The sequence below is a fragment of the Balaenoptera borealis genome (genome assembly GCF_965194805.1).
Source record: "Balaenoptera borealis genome assembly, chromosome: 1".
NCBI classification, from domain to species: domain Eukaryota; kingdom Metazoa; phylum Chordata; class Mammalia; order Artiodactyla; family Balaenopteridae; genus Balaenoptera; species Balaenoptera borealis.
In genome coordinates, this window is record NC_138860.1 from 81,051,567 (window position 1) to 81,078,320 (window position 26,754).

The 26,754-nt window shown below is 41.4% G+C and overlaps 3 protein-coding genes across 4 annotated transcripts in view; 1 reads left to right on the top strand and 2 right to left on the bottom strand.

Moving 5' to 3' along the window:
- Window positions 1-361, bottom strand: part of RHBG (Rh family B glycoprotein) — a 64,157-nt gene extending 63,796 nt beyond the window's left edge. The window contains exon 1 of the mRNA XM_082378701.1: window positions 343-361. The gene's annotated coding sequence lies outside the window, so the exon portion shown is untranslated. The remainder of the gene's footprint in view (window positions 1-342) is intronic.
- Window positions 362-5,259: 4,898 nt separating this feature from the next.
- TSACC (TSSK6 activating cochaperone) lies at window positions 5,260-11,400 on the bottom strand. Its single transcript, XM_082373643.1, has 4 exons — window positions 11,273-11,400; window positions 10,340-10,989; window positions 6,874-6,978; window positions 5,260-5,924 (listed from the first exon to the last, which is right to left on the bottom strand). Exons 2-4 carry the CDS (start codon window positions 10,473-10,475, stop codon window positions 5,707-5,709), a joined length of 459 nt encoding a protein of 152 aa, XP_082229769.1. The 5' UTR covers window positions 10,476-10,989; window positions 11,273-11,400; the 3' UTR covers window positions 5,260-5,706.
- Window positions 11,401-11,535: 135 nt separating this feature from the next.
- On the top strand, window positions 11,536-26,423 carry CCT3 (chaperonin containing TCP1 subunit 3). 2 transcript variants are annotated; one of them, XM_082378630.1, is made up of 14 exons: window positions 11,536-11,699; window positions 13,568-13,629; window positions 14,340-14,390; window positions 14,481-14,543; window positions 15,241-15,337; window positions 17,609-17,726; window positions 20,050-20,227; window positions 21,160-21,309; window positions 22,079-22,211; window positions 22,392-22,473; window positions 23,747-23,927; window positions 24,697-24,942; window positions 25,218-25,349; window positions 26,092-26,423. In XM_082378630.1, the coding sequence occupies exons 1-14, from the start codon at window positions 11,669-11,671 to the stop codon at window positions 26,194-26,196; spliced, it is 1,629 nt and encodes a 542-aa protein (XP_082234756.1). In that variant the 5' UTR covers window positions 11,536-11,668; the 3' UTR covers window positions 26,197-26,423. The 2 variants fall into 2 exon arrangements, with proteins under 2 accessions (XP_082234756.1, XP_082234755.1); XM_082378629.1 differs by having other exon boundaries at window positions 11,538-11,699; window positions 20,050-20,236.
- The last annotated feature ends 331 nt before the right edge of the window (window positions 26,424-26,754 follow it).

Sequence of the window (26,754 nt, forward strand, 5' to 3'; positions counted from 1 at the left end):
GCTTGCCACAACTAGAGAAAGCCCTCGCACAGAGACGAAGACCCAACACAGTCATAAATAAATAAATAAATAAAGAACGTGAATTTCTAAAAAAAAAAAAATTGAGGACCCCAAACAGCTTTTGTTTATATGGGTTATATCTCTCTATATTTACTTTGTTAGAAATTAGAACATTTAAAAATATTCATGTATTCATTTAAAAACAATAGCAACCTCATGTTAACAAATATTTTTAGTAAAAATAACTATAATATCCAAAACAAAATTAGCGAGAGCACTATTTACATTTTTACAAATCTCTTTAATGTCTGGCTTAATAGAAAAATAACTGGATTCTCATACCTGTATCCAATCTGTTGTGATGTCACATCCATGTAGCCTCTGGAAAACCCCACTGTATACACATGAGAGAATGAGAATGAAGGCAAATAATGTCTTAGTATTACTTACTACAAAAATTGTCTTGACCTCAAGGATCCCCTAAAAGGGTTTTAGGAACACTCAGGAGTCCCTGGCCCCATTTGCAGAACTGTGTACTACACTATATTTTAATAGTTCTTATTGTCATCCAACATAACTATGTATTTACTTGTTTTCTTACTGTCAGTCTCCCTGCACTAAAATGAAAACTCCATGAGATGGAGACTTTGTTCTGTCCACTGCTCTATCCCCAGCTCCAAGATCAGTGCCTGCCACATGAGAGGCACCCAGTAAATGAATGAATGAAGAAATGAAGAAAAAAGGAAAAACAAATGTTATCATTTTTAGGATTATCTCATCACGAAGAATGCAGTGATGCTGTAAAACACCTCATTTTTAAAACAATTCCATTGATGAATTTATCCTGGAGTCTCAAGTACCTATCACCCAGATAAGACAATTAACCACCTATGATCAATTTTATTTCATCCACACCCCAACCCAGCCCCCTCTACCAAGGTTCTTTCGAGGCAAACCACAGACATCATCTGTATATGTTTCTGTATGTATCTCTAAACATGAGGACCCTTATTTTCAACATTTTATTATGAAAATATTCAAACATATATTATAGTTGAAATTTTTCCAGTGAAAACTCATGGATAACCAATACCTAAACTCAACCATAACATTTTATTCTATTTGTCACGTAATTATCTATCCATCTTTCCATCTATTTTTTTTTTTTGATGCATTTCAGAGTGAGTTGCAGACATCAGTGTACTTCACCCCTAAACCTTCTGTATGCATATCATTAACTAGAGGTCAATATTTGTTTACAGTTTCTTTTTTTTAAATTAATTAATTTATTTATTTATTTTTGGCTGTGTTGGGTCTTCGTTTCTGTGCGAGGGCTTTCTCTAGTTGCGGCAAGCGGGGGGCCACTCTTCATCATGGTGCGCGGGCCTCTCACTATCGCGGCCTCTCTTGTTGCAGAGCACAGGCTCCAGACGCGCAGGCTCAGTAGTTGTGGCTCACGGGCCCAGCTGCTCCGCGGCATGTGGGATCTTCCCAGACCAGGGCTCGAACCCGTGTCCCCTGCACTGGCAGGCGGATTCTCAACCACTGCACCACCAGGGAAGCCCCTACAGTTTCTTCTTAAGGTAAAATTTACATCCGATGAAACGCACATATCTTAAGTGTACCATTTGATGAGTTTTGACAAATGCATACTTTTATGTAACCCAAACCCTATATCAAAATATAGAGCCATCAACCAGAAAGTTCCCTCTGCCCCTTGCCAGTCAATTCTCATTCCCACTCCATCCCCAGAGGCAACTGTTGTTTTTAGTTTTTTTCCATCATATATTAATATTGTGTGTTCTAGAGCTTCAAATAAATGGAATGGTACAATGTGTGCTCTTTTCTGCAAGATGCCTATCACTTAATGTAATGTTTTTGAGATTCATTCATGTTGTTGAATGTATCAGTAGTTTGTTCCTTTTTATTGCTAAGTAGCACTCCATTGCTTGAATATAACATTTTATCCTAACCTATCTATCATTATGAAATGTTCCTCTTTATCCCTAGCAGTACAATTTGTCGTTTTTTTCTTTTTCTTTTTGGCTGTGTTGGCTCTTTGTTGCTGCGCACGGGCTTTCTCTAGTTGTGGCGAGAGGGAGCTACTCTTCACTGCGGTGTGCAGGCTTCTCATTGCAGTGGCAGGAAGAACTGACATCTTTACAAGATTGAGTCTTCCTTGGGACTTCCCTGGCAGTCCAGTGGTTAAGAATCCGTGCTTCCACTGCAGGGGGCGTGGGTTCCATCCCTGGTCAGGGAACTAAGATCCTGCATGCTGGGCAGTGCGGACCAAAAAAAAAAAGAAAAAGGTTGAGTCTTCCTATCCATGAACATGGAATATGTTTTCATTAAGCGTGACTATAAATTTTTTTATTGAATATATTTGACAAATAACATTGTGTATATTTAAGGTGTACAATGTGTTATTTTGATATATTTATATTTTGTAATATAATTGCTGTTGTAGTGATACTTACCACATTACATAATTATAGTACAATATTGTTGTCTAAATTCATTATATGGTGCATTAAGACTATGGCTTACAACTACTGAGCCCACGTGCCACAACTACTGAAGCCCGCGTGTCTGGAGCCTGTGCTCCGCAACGAGAGAAGCCACCACAGTGAGAGGCCCGCGCACCGCAACAAATAGTGGCCTCCGCTCACCGCAGCTAGAGAAAGCCCCGCGCGCAGCAACAAAGACCCAACACAGCCAAAAATAAATAAATAAAATAAATAAATTTATAAAAAAAAAAAAAGACTATGGCTTATTTACTACTTGCTGCAAGTTTGTACCCTTAAACATTACTTTTTTATCCCCCCACCCCCATCCCCTGAAAACTACCATTTTACTTTGCTTTTCTTTTTTGTTTGACTTTTTTAGATTCCACATATAAGTGATATCATACAGTACTTGTCTTTCTCTATCTGACTTATCTCACTTAGCATAATGTGCTCAAGGTCTATCCATGTTGTCACAAATGGCAGGATATCCTCTTTTCTCATGGCTGAATAATACTCCACTGTGTATACATACCACATCGTTTTTATCCATTCATCCTCTGATGGGCATTTAGGTTGTTTCCATACCTTGGCTATTGCAAATACTGCAATAAACATGGAAGTGCATTTACCTCTTCAAAATACTGTTTTCATTTCCTTTGGGTATATACCCAGTAGTAGAATGCTGGATCATATGGCAGATATATTTTTAATTTTTTGAGGAATCTCCATATTGTTTTCCATAGTGGCTGGACCAATTTACATTCCCACCAACAGGATATAAGGGTTCCCTTGTCACCACATCCTCACCAGCAACTGTTGTCTTTTGTCTTCTTGATGACAGCCATTCTAGTGGGAGCATGACTCTTAAATTTTAGGTGTGAATGGAGAGATCACCGGCTAAGGGAAGAGGGGACCCCATTCAGACTTTATTCAAAAATTGCATTCTGGGGACTCCCCTGGTGGCACAGTGGTTAAGAATCCACCTGCCACTTCAGGGTACGCGGGTTCGAGCCCTGGTCCGGGAAGATCCCACATGCCACAGAACAACTAAGCCCATGCACCACAACTTCTGAGCCTGTGCTCTAGGGCCTGTGAGCCACAACTACTGAGGCCTGAGCGCCCTAGAGCCTGCGTGCTGCAACTACTGAGCCCACATGCTGCAACTACTGAAGGCCATGTACCTAGAGCCTGTGCTCCGCAACAAGAGAAGCCAATGCAATGAGAAGCCCGCACACCACAACGAAGAGTAGCCCCTGCTTGCCACAACTAGAGAAAGCCCGCACGCAGCAACGAAGACCCAACATGGCCAAAAAATAAATAAATAAAAATAAAAATGAAAAAAAAAATGTTAAAAAAAATAAAATAAAAATGAAAAAAATGTTAAAAAAAATAAAATAAAAATGAAAAAAATGTTAAAAAATGAAAAAAAGTTAAAAAAATGAAAAAAAATTGTTCAAAAAAATTGCATTTTGATGAGGATGAGATGATGAAATAAACATACTTCCAGACATAACTTATCCTTCCTTTTTCCAAGCAGTTTGGTCTAAACTTATCCACAAATATCTTTGTAAAATTATTTAAATTATTTCTTTCTCTTTCTCCATGGATAATAGCTTAATCAGAATTTTTTCAATGCCCAACCCCAATTCCTCAAGCTTCATTTCAGCCTTATTCCTGCTCAGTCCTCTTTAATTATACAGAATAAAGAAGTCTCTCTGAAAAACCCTTCAAAGAGTTGAAGCCAATGTGAAGTCCTCTTCTCAATCACTGCTTTCTCACTTCCTCCTCATCTCTGTTTTCAAGCCTAACTCTCCTTTCATCTTCTCCACATTCCACGGGAAAATAAACCTCTGGAAAAAGGACCCAGTCTCAATCTCAAGAATAATTTGCCAACACATCTGTAAAAGAAAGTGGTGACTAATGTGGCTCAAACGGCTAAGCCAAACTCAGGTGTCCCCTTCTCAAACACTGAAAACTTATGGCTGGACTTGAACCCTCATTAAAGCTAAACTGACTTCCCAACTTAGAAATTTCAGGATGCAGTCTCTTGGTGTTTCAAGCTCAAGACTAGTCCTTCTCTGTAATTTAGCTCAGATTTACCCATTGCCTGTCTTTATTTCTAAACCCTTTATCCAGATCCTGGTAGTTTTGTATCAGATTACTATTATTAATTAGTGCAGGCCTCTCCACTTCCATTCTCCCTTCACCCCAAAATGTTCTACCCATTATATGTGCCTTGCTGCTATTTGAAAGCCTCCAATTGCTCTCTAGTGCTTCAAATAAAATCAGAGCTGGGACTTCCCTGGTGGCACAGTGATTAAGAATCTGCCTGCCAATGCAGGGGACACGGGTTCAAGCCCTGGTCCGGGAATATCCCACATCCATGGAGCACCTAAGCCCGTGTTCAACAGCTACTGAGCCTGCGCTCTAGAGCCCGCGAGCCACAACTTCTAAAGCCCACGCACCTAGAGCCCGTGCTCTGCAACAAGAGAAGCCACTGCAATGAGAAGACCGTGCACCGCAACGAAGAGTAGCCCCTGTTCACCGCAACTAGAGAAAGCCCGTATGCAGCAACAAAGACCCAACGCAGCCAAAAATAAATAAATAAATAAAATAAATTTTTTAAAAAAAGAATGAAAATCAGAGCTTCTAACAGTTGTTACCGGAATAATTCCCCAGGGAAAGCTGCTCTGTCTGTTCTCAGCTGCTCTACATTGTGACTCATATCCTATACTCTGGGCATAAAAAACCCTCTTATCCTAATTTTTCATGACTTATTCTCCTACCTCTAGGTCTTTGTCCAAGCTTCCCAACTGACATGGAACTACCTTACTTCATCTGTCCATGTCATCCAACGCAGCTCCTTCATCAAGTGGCACCACTTCCTCCAGCAAGATTCCACGATTGGTCCAGTAGCCTACTAACCTCTATCTCCGAACTTCCATTCCCCCTCAGAGTACCACTAAATTTTACAATGAATTTTTTTTCTTATTTGCTTCGTTAGATAGTAAATCCCCCAAAACTCTCTCTTCTGTAATATGTATCCCCACGTGCCTTGTATAGTGCTTTGCACTCAATGAGCACTTACTATGAACTTGTGAACCAACCAACTACTTGTAGAATATATATGCCCAGATTCCACCAAGGGTTTACTGGGAAGAGAGTAGGGAAAACATACACAATAACTTTGTTCCACAATTCATTTACTGAATTGGGGCAGGTGATTTACCAACAGATTGCAAGATAAGGTTGGGAGAGAAGAGTTCTGGCTTTCTCTCCCAGGAGCCAGTTGTGTCATGGATGCTTGTAAATTTTCAAAAATAGCCATCTGTTGTTGGGCAAGCTGGGTCTCAAGCTGGAGACTGGCATACATACATTCTAGGAGTCCTAGGCATTCCTTGGGCTTGTGGTCAATTCCTGAAGGAAGAGCAATGGAGGTGCAAAGGAGACAAAAGAGAGATTTTATCATTGTACTGAGGTGGGAAGGGCTCTAATAAGATGACTGCTCTAATCTTTCTGGGCACAACTCAATCCAGATGCAGCTGTGCTCAGCTGTCACCTTCTCCATGAAGCCTACCTGGCCACCCTATTTGAAACCAATCCCCTGGAACTTATTACCCACTCTCTTGCTTTATTTTTCCCTTAGTACTTATGATTATTTGGCATATTTTGTAATTAGTTACATAATTGTTTTTAATTGTAATTAGTTATGTAATCCCCCTTCTAGAATGTAAGCTCCAGGAAGGCATAGATTTTTGTCTGATTTGTTCACTAGTGTGTCCCCGGCACCTAGAACAGTACCTGACGCGTAAGTGTTCAACAAATATTTGATGAGTGAATGAAATGGTCTGAGAGTGAGGCCTAACTTCCCTTTCAAGAGCTCAGGGGATGCCTCAGCATTCTTCTTACCTGACATAGTAAGGTCATCAGCAGTGACCCGAAGTTCTTCCTGTTGTCTAACTTTGACCAGTCTCGCTGAAATCAATTCTTTTTCTAATGTTTTCAACTACATTATCTGCATCCAGCTCTTAGTTAACCTTCGTAGTTATTTATCCATTGTTTGTGTATTTATTGGTCTTGACTTCTTTGTTAAACTCTGAGGTCCTCAAAAACAGGACTCATGACTGTCTAGTGCGCTGTTTGGCTTCCCACAGGTATGCTAAATACCCACTGATTTCGCCATGGGAGGATGAATAACTGAAATGCAAAGAAACTGAGCTAACTGTTACTATTTCCTTCCCTGGCCACTTTTCAACTAACATTACTAGCAAGCAATAAAATTTTCAGCCAGCTCCAGCCACCTCCTCCATACAACCTTTCCCCCTGCTGAGTCCACTTGGGAAATCCACCCTGCATCCTTCCTTACCTGAGGACAGCTTTGTTGCCGGGATTTTCAGGCAAGTGGCTGGTGGGGAACTTGCTTGAAGATTAATAAAGCTGGGGTGGGTTTGGCTCAACAAAGAGGCACAGCATTACCTTCCTCTTTGGCTGGAACAAAATCAGAGGCAACTAAGTCAGAGTTCATTCCGACAAGGGACAGCCTAATTAGATCCCTGCGTCTGGTCTATGAATGCAAGTGCTGAGATCCTGGCCTGAATATCTTCAAAGAAAGTTATATAAGACAAAAGAGAAACCATAGTGGGACTAAGGGAAACCAAGCAGGGTTGGGATAAGCTAAAATCTAATTTGCTTATATTCTGCAAGTTCTTATTGATCTGTGCTACATGCTGACTACTGTGCTGAATGTTAGGGCATACACAAGACATCTAAGACATGGTTTCTTAGGTGTTTAATATCTACTTAGGGAGACGAATCAGACTCTGGTGAAATGGTGATATAACAACACAGGACATAAACAATGAGTCTGACAGCCTCGGGTGAAAGTAAGTCCTTTTACCTTTTAGTTATACTAAGATGTGAATAAATGTAAAAATGAATGTTTTTGAAATGGGGTAAGATATCAATATGAGTACAACAGTCAAAGAAGACTCCAGGCAGGTGGAGGATATTTATTGGACCTTGAAAACAGGAAGCTTTGGATAAGTGGAAAAGATATTTCAAGTGGGAGAAAAAAAGGATGGCATGAGCAAAGGCAAGGAAGCAAGAATATGGCTAGGAGGATGAGGAGCCCTAAGAAAGTGGCCAGAATTAGAGGGTGGAGAGTGGGAAAGCAGGATGGGTCATGGAAGACTCTTTCCAATAGCAAATCTGAGACTTTCTCAGAAAGTCACTGAGCCTTTTAGGATTAGAAAATATGATAAAATTTTTACTTTAATTAATCCACTGGGATTAAAATGGGTTGGACATGGAAGTTCTCAAAGGGGAAAACAGATTACCTTCGGCAAAAATAGTTACGTTAGAAGGAAAATTTGATTTGTAGGGAGAAAACCATGAGTCCTATAGGAGACATATGTTATTTCTGTCTACTGAGCAACCCTTGCTCTGGAAAACTACTCTTTCCCCAGATTCCAGGTCATACATACATCAGGCCCCTCTCCATATTCCAACAGGAAAAGGCATGTGACCCAATACAGGGCAATCATGGTTTCCTATCTCCCTTGGCAGCTGTGACTGATTGAAGGGATAAGCACATGAGGCAAACTGGGCCAGTCATTCCTTGGGATTGATATATAGATTCTGTTGTCAAAGCTTGCTTTCCTCTGATTTGCTATGCTGGGAAGATGTAAATTTGGGGTCAATGAAAGCTACTGAGTTTGGCTAGCATGCTATGAGAAGCAGATACAAGCAAGAGATTAGAGAGGAGAGAGTGCAGGAGAAAGATGGAGAGATGGACAGATAGCTACAGGCACTGAATCCCGTTCCAGTCCCTGTGGTACTGGTAGCTCTTCTTCCTATTCTCTGACTACCTCAGCAACCTCCCAATTGCACAAGCCTCTGAATTTCCTTTCTCTCTCAAAGGAGTCTGAGTTGGGGTAACGTCATATTAACATAAATCACATTTTGGACATATTGGATCTGAGGTGAGACAAGACAGTCCAAATAGAAATGCCTAGAAAAACAGCCAGAGAGAAGGCACTGAGCTCAGGTGAAAGGTCAAACTGCCAGGCCAGTCACAAAGAGGTGATGAAGGAACTGCAAAAATACATTAGCTCTCCAAGGTCAAAAACTGTGAGAGAAAACTGGACCTTTGGGGAACTCCTCCTCAGGAGTTTGGAAGATGAAAAGGAAGTGGCAAAGTAGACAGAGGAGCAATGGATGGAAAGGCAGAACAGCTGGTTCTATGAAAGAATTAAAGGGGTTGAGACAGTGGGGAATCCATTATTCACTATCATAATGAGATCAAAAAAGGATAAAAAATTGAATTCATTCATTCATACACATAAGAGACAGTTAAGTGCTTACATGTATCAGCCACTGAAGATACCACAGTGAGCTAAACAGACATGGTTGCTATTCTCATAGAACTGACAGTATTGCAGTTTAGACAGTCATTAAGTGATCAAGCACCATCAGTTACTCTTGGTGAGGGAAATCCATTTTTTTGCCCTGGGTTTGTGGATTTTTCTGAGCCCTACTGTAGGTCTTCCATCTTCTCCTCGCTCCTGCTCCAGAGTCATCATCTCATTTGATGGCTCACTCAGCATGGTAAGGAGCTAGAAGGTGAAACTCAGGCCTCAAGATTCTTCTCACCATTTGAAAAATTTGTGAACTTCCATGCGAAAGCACTTCTCATTTGGGCCCTTCCTAGGTGTATGAGGATGCATTTTCTGCTGAACTGTAAGGTTTGAAGAGTATGTTACACACAATCCACACTAAAGGAACCATATTTCTGACTAGACAATGTATAATAGAGGATGAGGTTGGGGAGCAGCCAAAGGAAGCAGAACAGAGACAATAATAAAAGGTGATTTACATACAGTATCTTATACATTTCTCATAATGACCCTATGAAGTAGGTAGCTTTATCCACATGTTTTTGAGAAAACTTAAGTTAGGAAATTTGCTCAAGATTCCACAATTAGTATGTGGCAATGGCGGAATCAAATCCAGGCCTATAGACTCCAAAGTCATGCTCCTTACCACTGCACAATATAATCTGTGAAAAGAGCTAGTTCATTTATGTTCAAGTTATGACAGAGCAGGCCTCTCAGATAAAGTAATCTACCCCACCTAACAGTTAAGTGAATAGGCTCTGGAGTCAGATGGTCTCAGGCACTTCCCTGGCCACCAGTGGGACTATCCCACTCAGTCTGAGTATCTGTTCACTCTAGCCAACAATATGTCTTCTGTTCTAAGTATTAAGGGGAGATACAAAGTAATAATTAATATATTCATTCAACATATAATTATTGAGCATCTGGGACTTTCCTGTTGGCACAGTGGTTAAGAATCCGCCTGCCAATGCAGGGGACACAGGCTCAAGCCCTGGTTGGGGAAGATCCCACATGCCGCAGAGCAGCTAAGCCCGTGCGCCACAACTACTGAGCCTGCGCTCTAGAGCCCGTGAGCCACAACTACTAAGCCCACGCGCCTAGAGTCCCTGCTCTGCAACAAGAGAAGCCACGGCAATGAGAAGCCCGCGCATGACAACGAAAAGCAGCCGCCGCTCACCACCAACCAGAGAAAGCCTGTCCGCAGCAATTAAGACCCAAAGTAGCCAAAAATAAATTTAAAAATTTATTAAAATATATTTAAAAAATTATTGAGCATCTATTATTTAACAGATTCAGTTCTAGCCACTGGGAATACAGGAATGTTCCCATTTAGTGGGAAATGCAGAGCAAATACAAATACTTTCCAATTAAATAAGTAACAGGAAAAAACATACATACAACTAGCTTCATTTTCCCAAAAGCTGAGCAATTAAGGAGGCCTGGTTTTAAGGGAGAGGAAGCAGGGTCTCTGACACACACCTCTTCTGTTAGTAGGATGACTAGAATTCTGCTCCATCTGAACACCAACGGGTGTCGTGCCTGGGAAAGAATCACATGACCACCGACAACCCATGCTACTATTAACAACTTCATAAGTTCTCCCCAGCAGAGCTCAGGCTGTTCCAATTTGGGGAGGAAAAAATGTAAAAGGGTGTACTGTTCTATCTCATGGCCAAGTATAAGTAATTGTTCTTGAATTGATCTTGGTCTCACAGCCCTTTCATTAGTTTGGAAAACATGTTTCTAGTAGTACTGCAGCCTTTTTTCCTGGACAAAATAGTACTGTAACCATGCCCAAACCTTAACAGTCTCCTATGAACGGGCAAATATTCTGTGTTCTCTCATCGTTTTAATTTCTGTAATATCCGTCCTTTTCTTGTCTTGTAAGGTAATTTAAAAACTCTGGCTCCCCAACATCTCTAATGCACCGGGAGATGAGGAGGGCAGAGGAGGGAATGGGAGTGGAGAAAGAAAATCTGAGAGCACTACAGGGAACACTTGAAAAAGTGTTTTAGATAGGATAACTCGGGGAAAAAGTAAGCCATCACCCTCCGGTACGGCTCACAGCCTCAGCAGAACACATTTGCCTAAGAAAGTAAAGGTCCACGCACAGCAACGAGTCAGAAGCAATAAACCACAATTCCCAGCGTGCCCGGAAGAACAGTTACCGCCCAGCCCAGTCCGATCGGACTACAACTCCCATTTCACCCCGCATCAAACCGGCCAGGTCTTCCAGCAACTGCCGGTTTAAGCCCCGCCCCTCTATCCCTCCTGGTTGCTAAGGCTGGAACGAAAGCGTGGAAACTGTCACGCCTTTCTTGACCTTCGGGACCCGAGAGGAGCTGAGACGCAAGAGTTTAAGGACCTCACCTGCGGTGTTAATCGAAAGCTTCAACCCCAGCAACCACCCTTGTAGTTGATACACATGCGCAGTGCCATGCCGGTCAACTGCCCGAGCCTTGGCGCTTGCGCGGAGGTTCGCGCTGCACGCGGTCGGGAGCGGCCACCCTATTGCGCAAGCGTCTGTGCCCTCTCTATCTAGCTTTCCCTGCGTTCTTACGTAGGGGGCGGGGCTAAGAATGTCAATTGGTCTGTTTGCGTGCCGGTCAGTGAGGTGGGTGCGGTGATTGGTGGCGACCCGGAGAGTAGTGGGTTTGTGTGTCAGCCCTGTGGAGGCAGCGTTTTCTGGGCTTCGCTGGTTCTCTCTCTCCAGAAGGTTCTGCGGGTTCCCCCAGCTCTGGGTACCCGGCTCTGCATCGCGCCGCCATGATGGGTCATCGTCCGGTACTCGTGCTTAGTGAGTTGTGGGAAAGCCGGGGAAGGGACCCCCCCCCCCCCTTCACCACCCCTCTTTTTCCGCACTTTACAGCCTTGCCCCAGCCCAGTCCCGCTCAGGTCCGGCCACTGAGCCTTCCAGTCGTTAATTTTGGAAGCCCCTTCTCCTGTTTCCCTCTCTTCTCTTAACCCATTCCCCTGTCTTGGCAAATGTAAACTGACCTTCCTGTCGCCGAGCCTGTTGAACGGAACGGCGTTCCGTTCTTCACCCCCAACCCCCGCCCTTGAACTCTTCCTTGAGCGATTTTCAATGTGTAGCTGAATGAATAAAGGTTTTTTAGTTTGGCCTAGTTTTATAATCTTGGCTCATCCCTTAGTAACGGTGTGGCCTTGTCCAAACTGCTTGAGTGAAAATGGCTCCATCTTTGTTATTAGGGTTAACAGTATTTCCTCATAGGATTGTGAGGCTTAAATGAGATAAGGAGATACAGCTGTTTAAAAGAGGGTCTGGCAAACAGCGAGTGGTATCCTTGGCCACTTCCTCTTCGGTAGCCGTCCTCTTGAATTTCCGTTAGTCAACCCCTGTTCACGAAGTAATAACCCTGCTTCCCTCATTGGTCTGGCTTAGATGTAATTATTCCCTCAAGTGTCCTCTCCGTTGTAATATTTCCCACTTACCAGCTGAGTTTTCCCAGATTCCTCGATTGGTTCTCTTTACCCTTCGGGAACATCCCAGATTTCTTTCCTTACTTACGAGTCCCATTTCCCTTGTCTTCCCTTGGTATGTTTCCAACCTTTGTAACTTCCGTATCCTATTTGCAAGAGCACCTGAGATGCCTGACTAGCCATTTTCCTTCCCTCACCATCTTCTTTGTAGAGAATGCTATTCCAAGATTTTATCTATTTTGTCTCTACTTGGAAAATAACTGTTTTCAGACAAGAATTCACTTAACCCAGAAAAATACCCTATTTTTTCTGATGAATCCATTAGAAAGGTCCATGCAGGATTTTAGTTCACTGCCTGAAATAGGAATCTAAATCCTGAGAATTGTGTTTAGATTTGATGGGACTGGATCGAAAATTTTACAGCAAATTGTAGGGAAAATATAATTTGGAGAGAGGAGTGAGACATTACGTAGGTTCAGTTATAGTCATTGGCTTGTCTCTCATTGAGAGGGCCCTGGGGTGACTGAGTGGTGCATTGTGCAGCCCTTTGGAGGTCCACGTTAATCTCTGGCATTAGTGGCTGTATCCAGTCAGGCTCCTTATTAAAATACGTAGTCAGCTCTTTCTAATGGTAAATGGGTAACTGAGGCATTCTGGTTATGTCCAAGCATGATGTGACTATCTTGGCAAACCCAGACACTTGAGTGTGTGTTCTCATTCCACAGCACAGTGGGGGGGCCCTATCAGTAATTATGCTGGGACTGTCAGTATGATTCCCCATATCCAAGTATGAGAATATGAACCCCCAGACTCCCTTTTTACGTAAAGGAGATTGATGCTTATTAGAGACACCAGCCCTTTGAGAATCTCATGGATCTCAGATCTCAGGTTATGAATTCTTGCTGTAAATACATGAATGTTTGGCTAGAGGGAAAGTGATGACCAAGATTCCAAAGTTGAAGCTTTATGGATTGTTTCTTCGTATACCAGGGGTTGAAGTAAATAAATAAACATAAGTATATACGTTTACTTTTTAACAGTTTGTCGAGGTATAATTGACATACAATAAGCTGCACATATTTAAAGAGTACAGGTTGATAAGCTTTAATCCGTATATACATCATGAAACCTGGGTGTGTTTTTATTTTCAAAGATTGGGGAATAAATAGCTTATATACAGTGGGGCAATCCTGGGCTGTTGCCTTTTGTTTTTATCTATTTTAGGCCAGAACACAAAGCGTGAATCTGGAAGAAAAGTTCAATCTGGAAACATCAATGCTGCCAAGGTAGCACATCTTTTAAGTTGTTTATAGTAGTTTGCCTGTAGCTGCCTTCCCTAGTATTTCTGTATTTGTTTGCAATTAGGCAGAGGAAAAGTTGACTTCCCTTCCTTCCGGACATTTCCGTCTCGGTGGTAAGGAGAAGGAAGCCTTCCCTCTCTGAGCTAGGCCTGATGGTCTTCTTATATTAACTTGTGCATATTCTATTGCTGTATATTGTCTCATAATATTCTGTTTGTGTTTGTCTCCCATACTAGACTGAGTTAGTTGAAGGGAAGAACTGTATTAATTCCCTTTTGTATTCCTAGTACTCAGTGCAGATCCTGGATAGGTATTCAGTAAATATCTTTTGAATGAAAGAATGAAATAGCCCTAGATCTAATTAGCATGGGGTGGAGGCTACTATCATGGAAAGAAATACAAATACGTGGACTTTCAGTTATCTGGACTGCTGGGAAACTGAAGCTCTGGGAGGCATGTCCCTTTTTTTCCTTGTGAAAAGTTATTTGTTTCTGCATCCAGAAAACATTCCCAAAGCGGAAAAAGCAAAGAACAGAATCTAGCCATGTGGCGTGCTGTATTTAAAGTGGTCGCCAACCCTACTTTAGAAGTGTCCTTGTTAAAACACTGGCTCTGTGGGTTACTCATGCCTCTTCCCCTGACACACTCACTATCTTCTGATTTGTGCTTACATGTTTTATATTTTCTTTCCATAGACTATTGCAGATGTCATCCGAACATGTTTGGGACCCAAGTCTATGATGAAGGTAGGCTTATCTCATTACTGAAACTTCGACTACAGATTTTCCCTTTCTGTTTTCTGGGACACTTAAATATAACTTCTGCTTTTGTCCTAGATGCTTTTGGACCCAATGGGAGGCATTGTGATGACCAATGATGGCAATGCTATTCTTCGAGAGGTTTGACTTTTCGTTTTGCTTTCTAACATTTTATAAAGGACACATAAAGAGATAATGTAAATAATGATTAGCTTTTTTGGGCTGCTGTAGCAAATTACCACAGACTGTGTGACTTGAAACAACAGAAATTTATTCACATGGACTGGAGGCTGGCGGTCCAAACTCAAGGTGTCAGCAGTGCCATGCTCCTTCTGAAGGCTCTAGGGAAGAATCCTTCCTCTTATAGCTTCTGATGCTTGACCACATTCCTTGGCTTATAAGCTCTCTTTCTGTCATATGGCATTTTCTTGTGTGTCTCATAAGGACACCAGTGGTTGGGTTTAGAGCGTACCTTGATTACCCCTATGACCTCATCTTAACTTGGTTACATCTGCAAAGACCCTATTTCCAAATATAGTTTTCAGGGGATGAGACATCAACATGTTCTTTCAGAGGACACAATTCAACCACAACAATGGTGTTCCCAATAAATAAGCTAAAAGATACTGTTCTGTTCTCAAGAAACTTCAGTAGTTAAGTTGTCCTAATGCATTTTTCCCCAAAAAGAAAAAGACTTGGAAAGGTGTTTTACTTAGATATTTTAGGGGCCACTTTTAATCTTTAAAGCTGTGGTAAAACAATAAAAGGGAGTAAGTGTGGAAGCAAGAACCTCAAGAGTTAGGACCAAGCAGAATGGATTAAGAGGTCTTTCTTTCAGATTCAAGTACAGCATCCAGCAGCCAAGTCCATGATTGAAATTAGCCGGACACAGGATGAAGAGGTTGGAGATGGGACCACATCTGTAATTATTCTTGGTAAGAAAAGAACGGAAGGTTGATAAGGAAAATTAGATTGAAACATTAAGATTTTTGCCAGAAATAACGTCAGAGCTTTTTGTTTTGTTTTGACTGCAACGCGCGGCATGTGGGATCTTAGTGCCCTGACTAGAGATGGAACCCGCCGCACCCCCTGCGGTGAAAGCATGGGGTCTTAACCACTAGACCGCCAAAGAAGTCCCCTGAGTCATATTTTAAGAAGAACATTTTTACCAATCCACTAATTATAAATGTTTAAAGAACTTTTTGCTAATTTTCTGTGTATTGTCTCCAACTGAGCATAAAATGTTCATCATGGTATAGGATGAGCTTTGCAAATCTGATTGAATAAAATACAGTCCATTGTCATACTCACAATAAGTTATATTCTATAAAGTCACCACAAACACTGAATTAGTGAATACTAAACCATCACTCCGGGGGGAGTATAGGGTTAGGTTCCTCAAGCGTCCAGTCACATATTTATCAATGCATAAATATGTATGTTTTATGTTTTATTTGTTTGTTTTAAAGACACTTTATTTATATATATTGTTGATTCATTAACACTGGGCTCATGCCCAGTAGCACTATAACTTATGCCTGAACAAAGCTTATGTAGTAAGTTATTGTCTCTACAGGGCACATTACAGCTTTCTTGCACGTAGGAAAATTAGATAGTACTTTAGGACTATACTTAGGCCATTTTAAACAGTGAAATCAACAAGAAAATGTGCAAAAAATGTGGAAAACATGCCACTAAATATACCACGTAAAGGACACTTGTTTACATGTGTTACATGGGAATTCCCCAGTGGTCCAGTGGTTAGAACTCCACACTTTTTCACTGCCGAGGGGGCGGGTTCGATCCCCGGTTGGGGAACTAAGATCCCACAAGCCGTGTGGCACGGCCAAAAATAAAAATTAATTAATTAAAAAAAAAAATCTGTAGCAATATGTTTTCAGGAATTGAGGGAAAAACTATTTTCAGTTAGGAGATGCCAATTTATAGTGTTGGCCCACAGGCCTAAAAATAGAATCCTTAACAAAATTATTATAATATGAACTTTTTAAAAATTAATTTTTAAATGCCTTTGTACTGCATTTTGAGAATGGTGAGTTGGGTGGAGATTTGCTTGAGTCACCACCAACTAATCACATCTTTAGATCCAGTTCTTTTGTGGATTGAGGATTAATTACATATGGCTAGTTCTGTACTGAAACTTGGAGGATGAAAGAAGTAGGTAAGACTCCATGTGCTTTTTCACTTATTTGGGTAGAAGATGAGCTTTAGGTTTCAGGCAGAATTTTATAGCTGGTAATCTTAGTTAAATCTCCTGGAGATATTAAGTAGGTTAAGTATCCATGAGTCTAGATTTCTTAGACTTAGGTAGCTTTTAAAAAACCAAAACTGCCATTTCTGAAGATATCTTTCTTCTGTGATACTGCTCTGATTCTTCTTTAACAGGGTATAGTCTTTTCTAAGTTAACTTATTAGAGCATGTTTAAAAATATTTGATTATCTTTCTTTTAATATACATGATGGTCACTTAGGAATTCTAAAGTATTGAAATCAAACATTTGAGCACATGCCAAAGAGTATACATGTGAACTTTTACACATTTGTGTACATTTTAAAAATTAGTATCAGTGGACCTGGTAGTACAAGCCCTTTGTGCAAAAGGTCCTTTTTTTGACCAAAATAATGGTTTTTCCTCTTCAAAACTTTTTTTAGAAACAAGCTTTTGTGTGTGTGTGTGTGTTAATTAGAATTAGAAAGTAAGGACAGTTTTTAAAAGGAAGGGACATTTTACCAATAATCCCTCTTCCAGAGGGTAAATTTTGTAAATTTTTATGGGTATTCTTCCAGGTATAAAGTTTTGTGGGTTTTTTTGTTTTCAGTACCAGCAGTTTGACTACATCCTAGGTATTGAAATAATAATAAGCAAGTCAATTTTCCTTTATTTTTCTTTCTCTTTTAGAGTCTTCGGGAAAATGTTTACCATTTGTTTAGGAAACTGGGAACAAATATTTAGTTAGATCACAAGAATAAGTAAACCCTGGGATCAGTCTTTGATCATTTAAAATATATCTGATGAGAATTTTTTTTTTCCGAATTTGCTTGTACAAAGTATAAAATCTGGAATAGTATTTGCATACTTTGGGGAAACGTACTTAAGAAAAAAGAGCAGGTACTTTTAGAAGCATAATGAAGTTGCCTTGATATCCAGGTACTTTTCAAAATGTTATGGTGTATGCATCTTTTTTCAGCAGGGGAGATGCTGTCTGTGGCTGAGCACTTCCTGGAGCAGCAGATGCACCCAACAGTGGTGATCAGTGCTTACCGCAGGGCTTTGGACGATATGATCAGCACCCTTAAGAAAATAAGGTATTGGAGGTGGGGACCAGAAATGGGTAGTGTCAACTATGGGAGGCCTGGAAAACTAATCTGTTCTTAGATGGTAAAGGAAGGCCGAGCACATCACCAGTAGTTTATACCCTGGTGGTATTTTGTGAGAAGGAGAAACAAAGAGGGGAGCAAAATGAAGGGAAGGGTAAGAGAAAAAAAATTTTTAGAGGGCTTCCCTGGTGGCGCAGTGGTTGAGAATCTGCCTGCCAATGCAGGGGACACAGGTTCAAGCCCTGGTCTGGGAGGATCCCACATGCCACGGAGCAACTAGGCCCGTGAGCCACAACTACTGAGCCTGCGCGACTGGAGCCTGTGCTCTGCAACAAGAGAGGCCGCGATAGTGAGAGGCCAGCGCACTGCGATGAAGATTGGCCCCCGCTTGCCACAACTAGAGAAAGCCCTCGCACAGAAACGAAGACCCAACACAGCCAAAAATAAATAAATAAATAAATAAAAATTTAAAATAATACAGACATACACTTTATTTTAAAAAAAAAGTTTTTAGAAAATGGCAAAGGATACAAAGCAGACAAATAAAAGAAGCTAGGTTTAATTCTTCAAAATATATTTTGGTTATATGCAGTCTGCTAGTTTCCATGTTAGGCACTGCTATGGGAAATGTGTAGTAAGTGAAATAGAGCTACCCTCCAAAGTTTTAGATTCTAGTGGGAGAAATAAGTTAAGGAGTTAGATAACTAATTATTCAGGGGTTAAAATACCCTACCATCGTGTATGATTATAACTAATTCAGTCAGTACTCTCTCTAAAGTGCTGTGGAGGATGGTAGCCAGTGGTTTTCATTAAAATCAAAAGGACTGGTACTGAAAATGCTATTTGAATCCTCTCTAGTTATCAAAGAGCTTGCTGTTAGTCTATGTTTGCTGAGTGCTATAAGGTAATAAAAGGAATATAGGAATGTGTGACTTCTACTTGAGGAAATGTCAGTTAAGTAAGAACATGATACAGAATGCAAAATTTCTTTGATTAAAAAAGTTGTTTAAAAAATAAAACCTGGGACTTACCTGGTTGCACAGTGGTTAAGAATCCGCCTGCCAATGCAGGGGATACGGGTTCGAGCCCTGGTCCGGGATGATTCCACATGCCATGGAGCAACTAAGCCCATGAACCACAACTACTGAGCCTGCTCTCTGGAGCCCGCGAGCCACAGCTACTGAAGCCTACGCACCTAGAGCCTGTGCTCCGCAACAAGGGACGCTACCACAGTGAGAAACCCGCACACCACAAGTAGAGAAAGCCCACGCGCAGCAACGAAGACCCAGCGCAGCCAAAAATAAATCAGTTATTTAAATAAATTTATTTTTAATTAATTAATTAAAACCTATAATTTTCTACTCATATCCTTAGGTTGTCGGGTACACAAGTACCTAGCAATTTGGTGAGCTTTGTATTGTACTTCCTGCTGTTAAGAAACAAAGTATATGATAATATCTGTCTAGCACTCTTACAGAAGGAGGTGCTTGATTTAAAACATTTTTATGAAGTAAGCTTTGTAAGAATGTAGAGTACACAAAGGATTTATTGAATATTTGGAGCTGAATCTTTAATGTTTTTCTTTTTATCAAGCAATAACTGCCTGTATATCTTAGATAATATTTTTGGAGCTATTGCTTTTTCCCTAAAATACATAATTCAGCAACTATTTAATGATTGCTTATTGTGTGTCTTACTGTGTTAATAAAAGGGATTTCAGCAGTATGAAAATTTGGGCAAGATGGTATCCAAGGTCTCTTACAACTTATGATTCTAGATAGTCTTGCCACGTACAAATTTGTAATTTCGTTAGAGGAGACTAAACACGTAAAAACACTGTGGCGCACCATGTATTATGATGCTAGGTAAAATAGAATCAGGTGTCCAAATGGATAGCACAGACTGATGGTGATTCTCCAGAGGAGCTCTCAGAATTTGTTAGTTATAGGATGAGGTTTCAAAGGTAAAATGTGTCTTGACCCAAGTTGTGAAAGTAATAGAGTTTATTTGGTTGGAGCAGAAGGTAAAGAAATTATCTTACTGTAGACTCTGTAAGTGTGGAGAGTTGTCAGACATGAGAGCAGATTACTCAGGGATTTGAGACACCTTTCAGGGATGGGTTAATTGTAATTTTGCTAAAAGGCAGAGGGTGGACAAAGTTACTTCTTGATAACACTGAGTTTCCTACAAAGGAACAGATTCCCCTTGTTCTGCCTGTTGGCCCACTATTACAGTCATCAAGATATAGATGAGGACTTCCTTAAACATCCAGGATCCCACTGAGCATATTATTCGTTTTTCTTTTCTCCAGTACCCCTGTTGACACCAGTAACCGAGATGCCATGCTGAACATCATCAACAGCTCCATTACTACCAAAGTAATCAGTCGGTGGTCTTCTTTGGCTTGCAACATTGCCCTGGATGCTGTCAAAACTGTACAGTTTGAGGAGAACGGTCGGAAGGAGATTGACATCAAGAAATACGCAAAGGTAGAAAAGGTAAACTCTTTGAATGTGTACTTTGGAGACAAATTATTTGGTAGCATGAGTCATCACACTTGTGGAGGAAATAAGTTTAAATCAGAGCAAGATATTTTTATTATTAGAACCAGGAAGAAGAGTATTTGCTACCTGGAAAACAAAAACTTGAAAAAGAGGGTGCCAAAGAGGTATCTGAAATAATTCTGTTAGCTTCACTGCTGTCCCTACACAAGGTCTACAGGGGCAAGAGAAAGGCTTATTTTTGTGTCTGTATTTGTGCATTTGCATACATATCAGCCACTGGGTCAGGAAATAAACAAAGGCTCTACAGCATAGCGCTAATAAGCCCCAGAATGCTTTCTCCATCTTTATTAATTTAAGATTTTAAAGTAGCATTAATATCTTGTGGCCAGTAGATGGAGCCCTATGTCTAAAATTCATGGAAATATCTTTCAGGAAGTAGAGATCTGCGTCCTTTTTTTTTTTTTTAAGAAATATTGCGTGATTCTCTCATTCATTCATTCATTCGGCTGCGCCAGGTGTTAGTTGCGGCACACGGGATCCTCATTGCAGCATGAAGGATCTTTTAGTTGCCACATGCGGGATCTAGTTCCCTGACCAGGGATCAAACCCAGGCCCCCTGCATTGGGAGTGCGGAGTCTTACCCACTGGACCACCAGGGAAGTCCCTGTGCCCCTTTAAATCTTTGTCAATCACTGAATTTCTGTCTCAGCCAACCTTCAAATTGTGTATCATGGTCTAAGATTGATGTGCTTCCTAGAGAGAAAGAAGTGTGATTGCAACTGTAGTTGTTTTAGAGGTTCATGGAAAAAAGATACTTTAAAAATCTGAAATGGTGGTCATTTGGGAAAGATGAATGTCTGGGCAGGGAGTTGAGAAATTATCTCCTGGTTGTGGATTGAAGTGGTTCTTTTGCTCAGATACCTGGCGGCATCATTGAAGACTCGTGTGTGCTACGTGGAGTCATGATTAACAAGGATGTGACCCATCCGCGGATGCGGCGCTATATCAAGAACCCTCGCATCGTGCTGCTGGATTCTTCTCTGGAATACAAGAAAGGAGAAAGCCAGGTAATGTCCCTGGCCCTATTCCTTAAATTTGATGTAAGAATCTGTTAATATGGACAAGGGAAAGAAAAAGTGTTTGTTACATGCCTACTCTGTGACCTTTACAAGTAATCTCTGATTCTTACAACTACTCTTTACAGCAGATGATACTGACTTCCATTTTACAGATGAGGGATCTACACCTCAGAGAAGTTAGGTTAATTGCTTGAGGAACACAGCTGGTATTGGCGAAATCAGAATTTGAGCCCAGCTCTGTTTGGCTTCAATTCCACACTATCATGCCACCTTTCCTAATGCATCAGTAGAACATAGAGTAGGAGTTAATTGAGCTTTGAAGTGCCAAAGAATTTCCAGAGGGCAGGAAGCTCACAAGGCTCCATCACCCTTGGATAAAACAAAGTAATTGAAGCTTATCAAACAGTGGTTGGGAACAAGAATCGATTCATTAGTGAGAAGAATTAAGACCCTGAGTTACCATGCACACTGACAGGTCAGAAGAAACATTGAACTAAGTGGCTAGAGACCTTAGCCAAACTCCACTAATTGCATTGTGACTTTGCATTCCAGTTGCTTTATAATTAAATGGGGTTAAACTAGATGACTGCTGGAGCTAAAGTGGCTTATAGAGGTGTTGGGTCGTGGCTTATTCTAACTCATGCTTTCTGGGATACATGATAGTGCTGGATGGAGGGAGTATAGTAGTTAGGATGACCCTAAAGAGCTTCACCAATCCAAAATTTTTAATTCAGAGTGACTTTTCTTCACCACATAGACTGACATTGAGATCACACGAGAGGAAGACTTCACCCGAATCCTCCAAATGGAAGAAGAGTATATTCAGCAGCTCTGCGAGGACATTATCCATCTGAAGCCAGACGTGGTCATCACAGAAAAGGGCATCTCAGGTAGGACTACATTCATTTTTCCAGACTATTGTTGTGGTAGAAGAGGGTCGGTGATTTTTTTCCTCGCATGTTGTCATACACTGAACATAATTAACATGTGATGGTTAGGGTATGTGGAGGATAAAACCTGTTCAGAACCCAGGGTTTCTGGTTTCCAGCTTGACACCTCTATTCTTGCAGATTTAGCTCAGCACTACCTCATGCGGGCCAATATCACAGCCATCCGCAGAGTCCGGAAGACAGACAATAATCGCATTGCTAGGTGAGTAGGCCAGGTAAAAATAAGATTCTCCTTCCCATGTGTTTTTATTTTGTAGCTTCATAATGTAGTCATCCTTATCTGAAAAAGTTTAGCATAGGATAAAGCTAGCCAAATTATTTACAGATGGAAATAACCTGGGTTTAGCCATCTGCCCTCTTCAGAAGTCCTCTGTCTAGGGACTTCCTGGTGGTCTAGTGGCTAGGACTCCGTGCTCCCAATGCAGGGGGCCTGGGTTCGATCCCTGGTCAGGGAACTAGATCCCACATGCCACAACTAAAGTTCCTGCATGCTGCAACTAAGACCCAGCGCAGCCAAGTAAGTAAATAAATATTTGAAGAAGAAGAAGTCCTCTATCTAGAGTAACAGTTATCTGCTGCCTGAGACTCTACTGCTCCTAACCAGTAGTGAACAGCTTATGCTTAGACATCTATGATCACTACCTTGGTATAGGGGTCCATTTCAGATCAGTCTGTTTTAACTAGCTCAGAATATAGCAGATCCAACAATTACCTTGATTGGATCCTCAGCTGCTGTTAATGCAACCTTAGATTGCACTCACTACTTCAGCATGAATATGTAGGCTCAGATACCATCTATTTTTAAGAGTAATTTTTTTTTTAAAGGTGAGTCTATTCTACATCACATAATATGCCATAGATCCAAATCCAATTTTATACTTAAAACGCTTGCTCTGAAATGGCTCGGCATACATACATATACATAGTTGACTCTACATGCCCATGAGTGGGGAAAAAGTGACAAATAAAAAATTAGCCCTACATTCATTAAAATGGGGTGAGACATATACTTATGTACTTAATCACCTTATTTCTTGCTTGACCTTTACATTGTCTTTAGTACAGTCCTGTTATTGACCTTGAGATCTAACTAGGCATTATAGGATGAGTTCTATCTAGAAATGACCATTATGTGTTATACACATGGTCAGATATGCATAAGGATTCATTTGTCCAAATTTTAGGGTCCACGAAGTATATTTTGAATTAACCTGTATCTCGTTACAGTAGTTGCCTTAGGTATGCACACTTTCACTTATAAAGCCACATTAGTTTAAGGAAACTTCACCTACATATTTGGAAATCTATTTCACCGGCAACCAAGACGTCTCGAGTTAGGTAGAAATGTTGTTAGCAGTCCACTTTGGCCCTTAACCCTTACACCCCACCGCAGACCCTAAGGACCAGGAAGATGAGTAAAAGTATGACATCATCTGGTCTTCTCTCTGTCCCCCTTCTCCCCATCTAATCAATAGAGCCTGTGGGGGCCGGATAGTCAGCCGACCAGAGGAACTGAGAGAAGAAGATGTTGGGACAGGGGCAGGCCTGTTGGAAATCAAGAAAATTGGAGATGAGTACTTTACATTCATCACTGAATGCAGAGACCCCAAGGCCTGCACCATTCTCCTCCGGGGGGCCAGCAAAGAGATTCTCTCGGTGAGTCAGCCTTGGAAGTGTGACTGAATGATCTAGGTCATTCCATTTCTTGAGAGTTTCCCAGAGGGCCTAAAATCATCCTGTTGCCCATTTATAGTTATTTAATTGCCATCTGAAGCCACAAATCTCTCTCTCCTTTTTTTTTTTTTAATATTTTTATTTTTAATCATGGTTTAAAATGTTTTTAATGTAAAATATATCATCTGAATCATTTTTAAGTGTATAGTTACAGCAGTTTTAAGTGTATTCATATTCACATGCAACAGATCTTCAGAACTTTTTTGATCTCAAAAAATTGAGACACTATACCCATTGAACAATGACTCATCATTTCCCCATCCACTAGTAACCACTGTTTCCTTGTTTTTTAAGTTGAAATTACAAATATTACTTTTTTTTTCCTTAGTGAGGTTAGGTAATTTACCAGAGGCATATAGCTAGTAAGTAGAGAGTTTACACTACACTGTGCAGCCTCCTGGAGTACACAGCTAGACAGGACAGAGTAGGGTTATGGGTCTGTCAAGCACAATGGACAAAAGTCTAACATCCCAGAGTGACACCACATTCCCCCTGGCCTTGTTGCAGTTGTAGTTAATGTGTTTTTCCAGAGTTAGTAGCATCTGCCCTGCCCAAAAGGTTTGAAGGACCTTTCTTAGTTTGCCCTCCTTGGTGGTTTACCGAACTTGGCAGTCAGGAAGTCGTTTGGTACTTCTGATCTGTCCTTGAGTCATCAAGCTTTGGCTTTATACTCTTTGTTTCCTTTCCCAAGGAAGTAGAACGCAACCTCCAGGATGCCATGCAGGTGTGCCGCAATGTTCTCCTGGACCCTCAGCTGGTGCCTGGGGGTGGGGCTTCTGAGATGGCTGTGGCTCATGCCTTGACAGAAAAATCCAAGGCCATGACTGGTGTGGAACAATGGCCATATCGGGCTGTTGCCCAAGCCCTAGAGGTCATCCCTCGTACCCTTATTCAAAACTGTGGGGCCAGCACCATCCGTCTACTTACCTCCCTTCGGGTGAGTTCCTTTCCATGCTCTTCTCTTGATGGGGTAGGAAAAGCTGTGTTTGGCCTAAGAGGGTAGTTCATGTCTGTCTTTCCAGGTTCTCCTGGTAGCTTGTTCCCTTAAAATCTCTTCTCTTTCTTAATTTTTGATTTGTTTGTTGTCGTTGCCATTTCCTCTTATCCCTACCTTATCAATGCAGTGTATTTGATTTTTATGTAATGGTCTCTGTCAGCTTACTTGTTCCTAGTATTTTCCCCTTTAATTATTTATGCTTGTTCCAACTATAGGCCAAGCACACCCAGGAGAATTGTGAGACCTGGGGCGTAAATGGTGAGACAGGTACTTTGGTGGACATGAAAGAACTGGGCATCTGGGAACCATTGGCTGTAAAGCTGCAAACGTATAAGACAGCAGTGGAGGTGAGGCACTCTAAGACATATGCTGTGCTGTTTATTTCCAGATAACCAGAAAACAGTGTGTTTGGTCCAGTCTTGAGGAGGGGGAGATAGAAGGCAGAGTATTCCCCAAAAGATCTCCCAAGGAATTCCATCCCCCTACTTATATTTAGCTCATTTAAAAAGCAAGGTAGGGGGACTTCCCTGGTGCAGTGGGTAAGACTCTGTGCTGTCAGTGCAGGGGGCTCGGGTTCGATCCCTGGTCGGGAAACTAGGTCCCGCGTGCATGCCGCAACTAAGAGTTCGCATGCTACAACTAAGAAGTTCACATGCTGCAACTAAGAAGTCCACATGCCACAACTAAGAAGGTCCCGCATGCCGCAACTAAGACCCGGTGCAGCCAAAAATAAATAAATAAATATTTTTAATTTAAAAAAAAAAGGTAGGGAATTCCCTGGCAGTCCATTGGTTAGGACTACATTCTCTCACTGCTGAGGGCCCGGGTTCAATCTCTGGTTGGGGAACTAAAATCCCACAAGCTGTGTAGCATGGCCAAAAGAAAAAGAAAAAAAAAAAAAGGCAAGGTAACGTAGCACAGGCTGCATCCCTTGCTTACAGAGAACTGCATTTTACATTCAAGACTCTGAAAGGGTAGATTTCAGATAAAATGGTAATTATATAGGAGGAGCTAGGTGATACGTCTAAAAGAAAACAAGTGTCCTTCCCTTCTTTGCTAACCTCTTTGGGGCTGTGGTTTTTCTCCTAGACGGCAGTTCTACTGCTGCGGATTGATGACATCGTATCAGGCCACAAAAAAAAGGGTGATGACCAGAGCCAGCAAGGCGGGGCTCCTGATGCTGGCCAGGAGTGAGCGGTGGGCAAGGCGACCTCAACGCACAGAGCCAACAGTCTCCCCCTTCCCTGAGCCAGACTGCCAGGGACACTGTGGATGTCTTTGTTTGGAAGGGATCGGGTTGAGGGGCAGCCCCAGTCCCTTTCTGTCCCAGCTCAGTTTGCAAAAGGCACTGACATGTAATTCTTCTCTATTGTAAGCTTTCCATTTAGTTTGCTTCCGATGATTAAATCTAAGTCATTTGAGATGGTGGTTATTTGTTTTTCAACCTTGGGTCATATCTCTGCCTCCTGGCAAGGAGGGAGGAGGCAGAAAACCTTACTGGGAAGAGAGACGGGAATGAGGTCATTCAGTATCTTTGCCTCCTTGAGAGGGTATTCTTCAGACTTCTCAGTAGATGCTGGTTGGGAAGGCTCTTGGAGTTCAAAGCATGATATTGCAAAGCTTAAAAACATACCACCTTGCATTCACCACTCAACAGGAAGAACCTGCCCAAACCATGGGTGTTCCTTGCATGTGGTTGTATGTAGAGCAACACCCAGTACATGCTAGGGCTCAGGCACTTATCCTAAAGAA

Bases quoted from the DNA above. Each gene is read 5' to 3' on its own strand.
- TSACC (XM_082373643.1), bottom strand. From the start codon at position 10,475: ATGGGTTGTCGGTGGTCATGTGATTCTTTCCCAGGCACGACACCCGTT. The intron at 6,979-10,339 runs CTCCTTAATTGC...GAGGAAGGTAAT, and splicing joins CCTCTCCCTTAAAACCAGGC to GCTGTGCCTCTTTGTTGAGC. The intron at 5,925-6,873 runs GTAAGGAAGGAT...CTCTTCCTTCAG, and splicing joins GGCAACAAAGCTGTCCTCAG to GAATTGACCACAAGCCCAAG.
- CCT3 (XM_082378629.1), top strand. From the start codon at position 11,669: ATGATGGGTCATCGTCCGGTACTCGTGCTTA. The intron at 22,474-23,746 runs GTGAGTAGGCCA...TCTAATCAATAG, and splicing joins GACAATAATCGCATTGCTAG to AGCCTGTGGGGGCCGGATAG. The intron at 23,928-24,696 runs GTGAGTCAGCCT...TCCTTTCCCAAG, and splicing joins CCAGCAAAGAGATTCTCTCG to GAAGTAGAACGCAACCTCCA.